This window comes from Primulina huaijiensis, chromosome 13, assembly GCF_012295235.1.
Source record: "Primulina huaijiensis isolate GDHJ02 chromosome 13, ASM1229523v2, whole genome shotgun sequence".
Taxonomy (NCBI): Eukaryota; Viridiplantae; Streptophyta; class Magnoliopsida; order Lamiales; family Gesneriaceae; genus Primulina; species Primulina huaijiensis.
In genome coordinates, this window is record NC_133318.1 from 13,230,973 (window position 1) to 13,239,248 (window position 8,276).

The following is an 8,276-nucleotide window of genomic DNA, read 5'->3' on the forward strand; positions in this document are numbered from 1 at the left end:
AACACATTTATTGGAATGCTTGCAAAAGATAAAGTTCGATAGTATCTAGAAAAACTTTTGTTTATTTACCAAACATCAGAATAAACACGAGACCAACTTCCCGATTTGGATTAAATTGAGAAAAAACATAAGCAAAATTTGAGACTAAAAACACATGTAATGTTTGCAAAAATTTGTTTTAATTTTTTATCAGTTTCTACGTACAATTTTCAAACATTTTATTAACTAAAAAATTGAAAACAATTAAAATAACCTCATGCAAACACTACCATAAACTCAGTTTTTAAGTGAAAACTACATGCTTTGCTGACAGTCAGAGCAAACGAATGTTTGTACTTCTCCAAAATGACCAAACACCCTCCAAAAAAAATTAGAACCTTCCCAAAATCAATGTTTTGTCACTTTACAATGATATGAAGATTCTTGAATTTGGAGAGAATTCAAGAACTGTTTGTGGAAGGAAGATAAATCCTGAATATGTTTTTCAAAGTGATTTTCCCCCTACACGTCGGGCATTTGTTCTGAGCAGCTATGGCATTTCTGATGCACACCTTGCAGAAAATGTGACCACACTTTGTCGACATCTCCTCGACGAATGGACCCATGCAAATAGGGCAGTTGAATATAGGTTCCTTTGGTGGTGGCGGGGGCAGTGTTCTACTCCGCCCTCGTTTTGGCTGAAACTTGTAAACCACATGACTAGTCAATCTGATACTCATGACTTCAACAACTAAACTGCCTGACTTGGGGATATTGACATATAATGACACACATGCATGCATGTTAATAATAAAACACGAAAGAGACCAATGTTCGATATATCAAAAAACGAGCAAGCCCAATAGATAAGATCTGTAAAGCAAAACCTATGATGCAGAAACGAAAGGACCCAAGTAGGAACTTCTGAACAATATAAAACCACGGAGACAAAAAAAAGAATACAAATACTCGGTACTCTATCATGATTCTAGACCCAAAAAACAGGTGCACTCAAGACTTTTAAAATATGTTCGTCTCAGTTCAGATCCAAAGTAGATATCAAACTAGCAGTGCAAATTAGCCAAACTATTCGTGAGTAACTCGTGAGCGGCTCGATAAAAACTCGACTTGAGCTTGATTTGACCAAGCTCGACTCCCGTTTGAGTAACTCGAGTCTTTAATCAAGCCGAGTTCAAAGTTTAGTTTTTTTATTGCGAGTCGACCTACTCGAGTGACTACATATTTTTATTATTTAGAAGATACAAAATTTAAAGGATATTGTTTTCAATATATACCTATAATTTAAAATCCTAAGCTTTTTTGTCAATAAATATGCTAGGAAGACTTTCGAGTTATTCAAGCACATGCTGGAGTATCTCGACATGTACACGAGTCGAGCTCGAGTTTGAAATTGCTTATTTGATCGAGTTCGAGCCCAAGCATCGATTCGAGCTCAAGTAGCACGGTACTCCACTCGACTCGTGTGCACCCTTAGATCAAACTATGCAATCTTGATATGTGTAAATGAGAAGAAAAGGTCGCCAGACAGCAAAGTAACTGAAAAAGATATCAATCACAAGATTCACAACCAAAGTAAATTGGAACATATGCGCGTATGTAGGCACCATAAATACAAGAGTAAAAGCATATTATACTTTTCACTAGAAGTATACGAAGATTGTACGCGACCAGCATTCAGCGGAGACAATTTGTTACCATGAGATTGCTACTGTCTTCCAGATTTACGTAAATGCCAGAATTTGCATTTGTTTGGTTTGAGAGGCAACTTGTCTGGTTGCTTTGAGGTGACCTTTCTTCTGTAACAATTATGGATTATATTAGAATTCCTAGAAAGTAAAATTGGTTGGGAAACATAAAAAAAATAAAAACAAAACAATTCACTTCAATTAGCACTGACTAATAAAAAAAAGTGTAATAAATAAGTTCATCAAATTTACATATTCATCACAATTACCAGCCATGGGCTTCCTAGAAGCTAGTGGACAATAGCAAGTTTGAGATTTTCAGCGAAATAACATAAATAGTTAAACCTGACCCCTGGATAGAAGTTATTTGGATCATCAAGTTATTTGGATCATCAAGTAGCTAAAATGAATGCCTTAAGTTAATGTTATTCCGCAGTAACTTTCCAAAAAAATTTAAATTCAACAAAGAACATAGAAAACAAACAAATATATACATAAATTCAAGAGCATAACCCACTTTACAAAATGGCTGAATGCACTTTACATTTTTTTGTACACGATGAAAATAATAAAAAAAAAAATAAAGAATATTATTAGAAAGAAATAAAAACACTTGGAAGTACTTGGTTTTCATCCCAATAGCAATAAATTTTGAAAAATGACCCACCTCTTAATCTGTTTAAGATATGTCATGCTGTATATATGTTTTTTCTTGAATAATGTCATGTATTTATAGTATCATGGTTATGCTTTTAAAGTTAAATTTCTAACTGCTCCCAATAGCACACTCATTGGTAAAATAAGCACCATGCCGCAGTTGAAAGCAAAGCCTACAGAATACATGTACTTTACCAGCGTCGACATCAACAACAGGAAGCCCACGATTCTTTCTAGAATTGTATTTTGCCTGAGAAAAAAATTAGAGATCAATGTTGTTTTACCGATGGAGTTAACAATTAAAGAGCAGAAAATACATTTATCGTACTTCTGCAAATGCTCTTGGGGAAGATATAATGACATCATCATCATCATCATATGCCTCAAGATCAATTGGTGCATCCAGCATACTGGTTCCGTCTTGCCTGTCCTGTGACATAGTGTGAGTTGAAGTCCCTTCCCAACCCTGGTTTTCAGATGGAGGCACTGCATTAAGATCAACATCTAACCCTGGCATCCTCAATTGACTCTCTGTGTGCCTCAAAACCCCATCCTGACTGCTCATTTTAGAGGTTTTGCAAGTGCTTGAATCCCCTGAAATCATCAGCGCCACACCAAATATTAGGCAATTGATATTACATTTGTAAGATGACTCAAATCTTAAAAATATATAACTCAATAGTTAAAAAGTCAGTAAACAAAAACATGTTATAAAATCATTTATTATGATGAAAAAATCTTTCCTACAATTTGAAAACCAAATCGGAAGGTATTTAGCACACAAAGAAACTCAAACTTTCGTGCCATGAGTTTTATCTAAAAGTCTATCCTAGATTTTGATAAATTACAGAAAATTTCGTTTGGTAACTAAAAAAAGTGCTAGATATTACTAATTAATAAATAACTAATTTAAATCCTCCACCCTTCATTGAAGCTTTTTCCTTGATACTAAGCAAACCATAACCTGTGAACGAAAGATAGGTTTTTCCACAATTTCCTTAAAAAATAAATTATTGCTGAAATTTATACCTATCATTAAACCATTGGAGCTCTCTGTTATTTCTAGAGTAAACACTAAGACCCTTGCATCCAATCTTTATCTAAGATCTGCCAGTTGGAGCATACCAACGCCCGTCCTTTCGTTGTTTTAGACACTGCGTAATCTGTGTGCAAAGTTTCCAGAAACGACAAATTCCCATCTTTCATCAGCATTCACCTTCACGACTGGCATTCCTTCAGACCACCATCGTCTGATAGAAGTGTTGGTCCTTCTTATCTAGCCACTTGGATCCCAGGTCCAGAATAGGAACTTCCTTGTTTCATTTCTTCCTTCTATTAATATTGCTCAACCCACTCAACAACTTATCAAAGCTGCATGCTTAATAGACCAGGGATGATTAAATTATGTTTCTGAACCTTTGGACAGCCTAGCATTTTCATTTTCATCAGAGTCCTTGATAAATGTGTCCTTAATGGAAAGGCGTGTGTTACTCTCGGAGCCCGACGATGCATGTTGAGTTTTGGTTATTATTTTTTAATTGTCCAATAGAATCTTTCCAAATTTGCATTGTATAATAATGCCACACTTTCCTTGCTGAAACATCTCTTTCTGAATCAAATATTGTTTGTACAGTTGAACATTCGCAGACCCTGCCATCAAGATTATGAAAAGAGAAACAGGACCTCAAAACTTCCAAACTCACGACAACGGACAAACCTTGAACAATCTATGCTCACTAACATGGCTCCCCTCACTTCTGCAGTGACCATCTCCAACTTAAACCACAGGCACAAAGCCTGTAATTTCATTCATGTGTGTCACTAAGTCTGTTAGAGTAGTTGCCCAGCAAACCAACATGTAGCTTGGACTTTTATTGACTCTAATGTAAAACAATCTTTATTTTAATAATATTTTACGATTTTATTCAATTATGTTATTATTCTTTATCTGTATACTCATGCAAGCTGCATAGATAAAGTCATTGAATATACAATAGATACCATGAGGTCTGCCTCTTAACGTAAGATCATGAAACTCATTAGGAAGTGCACCGTATATTTTAACAGGTTCCTAGTCGAATCAGCCGCCTAAAACAAGGATAAAGGTCGTTTGAGCTCGAGACTAGCATCTGTGATTTAAACGCCATGTTTCATTGGCAAGGGTATGGAGATGTCCATTCACACAGATGGATGATCATATGACGATGCACTGAACAACCCTCCCACGGACTGTCCAAGTTGTTCTCACTTATTGAGTAGAATTTTCCGCGGTTATGGCTGTACACCATTAGTCATTTGACCCGGGACAATGTAGGGGCTATACGTATTAACATGCACTTTGGTCCATTTACCGACTCCATTGAAGGTCATCAGGTGGCGAAGTTGGGAATAGTTTCGAAATACGTAGGAGCAAATGCATTGTAGTCGGGGATTCACCGATTGCCTACGGATGAAGATATCCCACGTGATCAGATGAGTTAATAGTGCAAGGAGTCTCTGGCCAGACCAAGAAATGTGCTTTAGGGAAATGTGTTTTCCTAGTTGCACATACCATGCCACTATTAGTACTCAAAGATAAATCACATCGTTGTCGAATTCGTATGTAACTCTCGATATACCAATGGTTACAGATTCGATGGGAATATATGAGTTGAACGGACCGTACTGTATGCTAACCATGACTTAAGGTTCTTGCAGGCACTATCAGTGATACCTAGGGGATTACGGGGCAATGCTACTAGACGATCTTACCATGGTCTGATGGGTGCAATAAAAAATGAGTTCTGACACTCTTGATCAAGGAGTTGATGAAAAGAATGAAGCTAATTAGGATAAACCCGAATCAGAATAAATGTTATTCTGAATCACATGGAGATGTGAATCCACGGCTAACTGTATCCCTGAACCATTGAGGGTTACACAAGTATCGGACTCTGTGTTCCCGTTGGGAAAGTCAAAGCTCAAGGAGTTGAATTCGACAACAATAGTTTGATGGAGATCAGACAGGACGCTTATAAAGGAGTTTATAAATTGATTCCATAGGATGAAAAAAATGGAAGTTAGGTTAATTGATAATTAAGGAAGGAGAGTGAAACTGTCTCTTTTGATGAAGGAGTTCACTAAACTGCCAGTTGCCCAATATGGTAAGTGAAAATTTTGATCTTCAAAATTTTCATTTTTCATTATCATTATATTTAAAAGACTTATATCCGTGATATATCGGCACTTTCGGATCGTCAATCAGGGTTATAATAAGTTCGGAATCATTTATTTAGTGAATTTAGAATTTACTGATTAAATGATTGTACTAGTAGTGGTGACTACTAACATGTACAAAAATTCTCGTAAAATGTTCTAGAGGGGTCTAAACATAGTTGTCAATAGCGAGCAACATAGAGCTCACTATTGCCCGTAGCGAGGCGAGGCGAAGCGAAGCCCCATGGCTACAGGGCGCTACGCGCACTACACTTCAAGATAGCGAGCGCTATCGTTGCTATCAACGTGATAGCGTTGATATAGGAAAAAAAAGTTGTAGGACATTTTTTTAAATAATGGAGAAGTTTTTTAGGGCCATTTTGCACAATTTTTAGGCCCAATAATATATGAAATCAACGCTTTTTATCCTATTCTAATTCAATCTTCTGCATTTCTCCCAACCAACGTAAACCCTATTATTCTCCACTGTTTCTCCTCTTTTGTTGCTCGTGGCTTGCCAAACATTGGGCTGTCGGCCGTCGGACTTATCTCACATCGTCGTCGGCAAATAGGAACATCTACACCTACACGAAGCTCGAAGGTCACATCTACACCTATAGGAAGCTCGAAGGCGGCCACATCTAAGTCTAGACGGAAAAAGCCAATAGGAACATCTACTACATTTAATCTTGTAGATGAAGAGTAGTGATTCGACTTTGATGAAGAAAATAAAGAAGAGAATGATGTCGAGCGCTATGTAATTTCAACTGAAGAAGATGTTCTCGATCTTGATGAAGAAGATGAAGATGAATTTTAGATTATGTTTTTCTAGTTTTAGAATTGAGGTTTTGTATGCTTTGAACTTATATATTTATTAGTTAAGCATGAACAATTGAATTGATTTTAGCATATGCTATATATTATATATTTGTAGCGCTTTACTTTCAAATAACCCTCGCTACGCTATTCGCTATGCGCTATAGCCACAAGCAACCTTTGCGCTACGGGGCGCTACGCACGATTGACAAATATGGGTCTAGAATTTAATTAACTTATGAGTTAATTACATAAATTAAATAATATATCTATGCATGTATTAAAAATGCATGTGTAAATATATTAATACGTATACATTTTATATGATGATATAAAATATGTGTATATATGGTATTAATGTATCATGTATTATCAAAAATGATAAATACATTATATATTAATATTATGGGAATTTAAATATAATGAATTATAGAGTCCTAGCGGGACAAGGATTAATCCTTGGGGATCAGGAGTCGCGCTCTATAAATACACCATGAGGGGTCACACAAAATACACACCAAAACTTTTGCACACAAAACACAACACAAAACCTCTCTTTCCCACCCTTGAAGCTCTCGATCACCAAGAGATTTTGACATCAAAATTTATGCCACTTGGTTTCTTCCACCACCGCGGCGTTGTCGTTGTACTGTCTCCGGATTTTAGAAATTTGGAGGCCATAGTCTCAACGAACAAATCGCTTGCGATTTCTATTAAAATCCAAGCGAAGAAATCAGTTTCAATCGTGGGCCTGATTAGACGATTAAATCCTGTGTACCGTTCATAGGGATATAAAAGAAGGACTATTTCCGCTTAAAAACCAGAATAGTTTGGAGTTCAGCGTTCTATACGCGCATGTATAATATCCATACGTCCTGTGAATGGTTTATGAACATACGACACCCAAGGACCGTTTCAAATGTCGAAACGAAAAATTTTAAACTTCCGATACGTCTTGGGTGGAGAAATCGATGCATCAACAAAGCCAACATACTCCTTCAAGTCTAAGGCATGTATCCAACTCATAACGTTTATAAAACGATAAATACCATCTAATTTTGAAATATTCCAAAGCAATTTAAACATGTCCCGGCCGATATTCACATCAATTCATCAGAAATAGAGGCCCAACAATCAAGACTTACCGCGCGCGCGCATTTTGTCTTTCTTACTGTTCTTTATTTTTTCTTTTTCATTTAAAAAAATATCATCTCTCAAGAAAACAAAACCGTAAATTGTAAAGATATTACCTAAGAGAAAGAACAGGAATCACAACTTCGAATTTCTTTAAAATCTAAATTACAACGTAAGCTACCAGAGTATTAATTAACTCACCGAACATAAAATATCTAAGAAATAACATGAAAACCAATTTGTGTACCCTAACATCAGATGAGAAAAGGTAAAAATGATAAACGTTAACCATTGAAATACACATTGCAGACGATCAACAAGAATCACTTGTGAAACTAAAAAGTAACACATGAACCATAGAAATTGACGATCATCGAAACCCACAAGCAAATAAACAATAACAAATCACAACCCTTGACCAACAAGAATTTATCATTGAAAGAGATGTATACGAATATGAAGAAACTTACCCGGTTTGCTCCAAGAAAGAAGTGAAAGGGGAGGTACAAGGACGGCATTTATATATTAGTATCCATCACTGCCAAGGAAGGTGGAACGATTTTTGTGTGTTTTCTCATTGGGAAAGCAATAAAGACAGACAACAGGCGGTAAATCAAAGGACAGACAATGTTGCTGCGACACCAAAGGATTTTTTAAATAAAATAAAATAAAAATTTAAATTTCTTAAATTCTTTAAAATATAGTCAATACATATTAAATCTTAAATTTAATTTTAAGTATATCTTTTATAAAGTTTATATATTCATATAACTTTTTTACGAATAAAAC

The 8,276-nt window shown here is 35.8% G+C and overlaps 1 protein-coding gene across 1 annotated transcript; it reads right to left on the reverse strand.

The window, feature by feature from the left end:
• Positions 1-260: 260 nt before the first annotated feature.
• Positions 261-7,800, reverse strand: LOC140990987 (uncharacterized). Its single transcript, XM_073460884.1, has 5 exons — positions 7,777-7,800; positions 2,671-2,936; positions 2,538-2,592; positions 1,696-1,796; positions 261-683 (listed from the first exon to the last, which is right to left on the reverse strand). The coding sequence occupies exons 2-5, from the start codon at positions 2,905-2,907 to the stop codon at positions 441-443; spliced, it is 636 nt and encodes a 211-aa protein (XP_073316985.1). The 5' UTR covers positions 2,908-2,936; positions 7,777-7,800; the 3' UTR covers positions 261-440.
• Between the last annotated feature and the right edge of the window lie 476 nt (positions 7,801-8,276).

Coding starts and splice junctions, on each gene's coding strand:
- LOC140990987 (XM_073460884.1), bottom strand. CDS start 2,907: ATGAGCAGTCAGGATGGGGTTTTGAGGCACACAGAGAGTCAATTGAGG. Junction 1,797..2,537: donor TGTTGTTGATGTCGACGCTG/GTAAAGTACATG, acceptor TAATTGTTACAG/AAGAAAGGTCACCTCAAAGC. Junction 684..1,695: donor AAGACAGTAGCAATCTCATG/GTAACAAATTGT, acceptor GTGGTTTACAAG/TTTCAGCCAAAACGAGGGCG.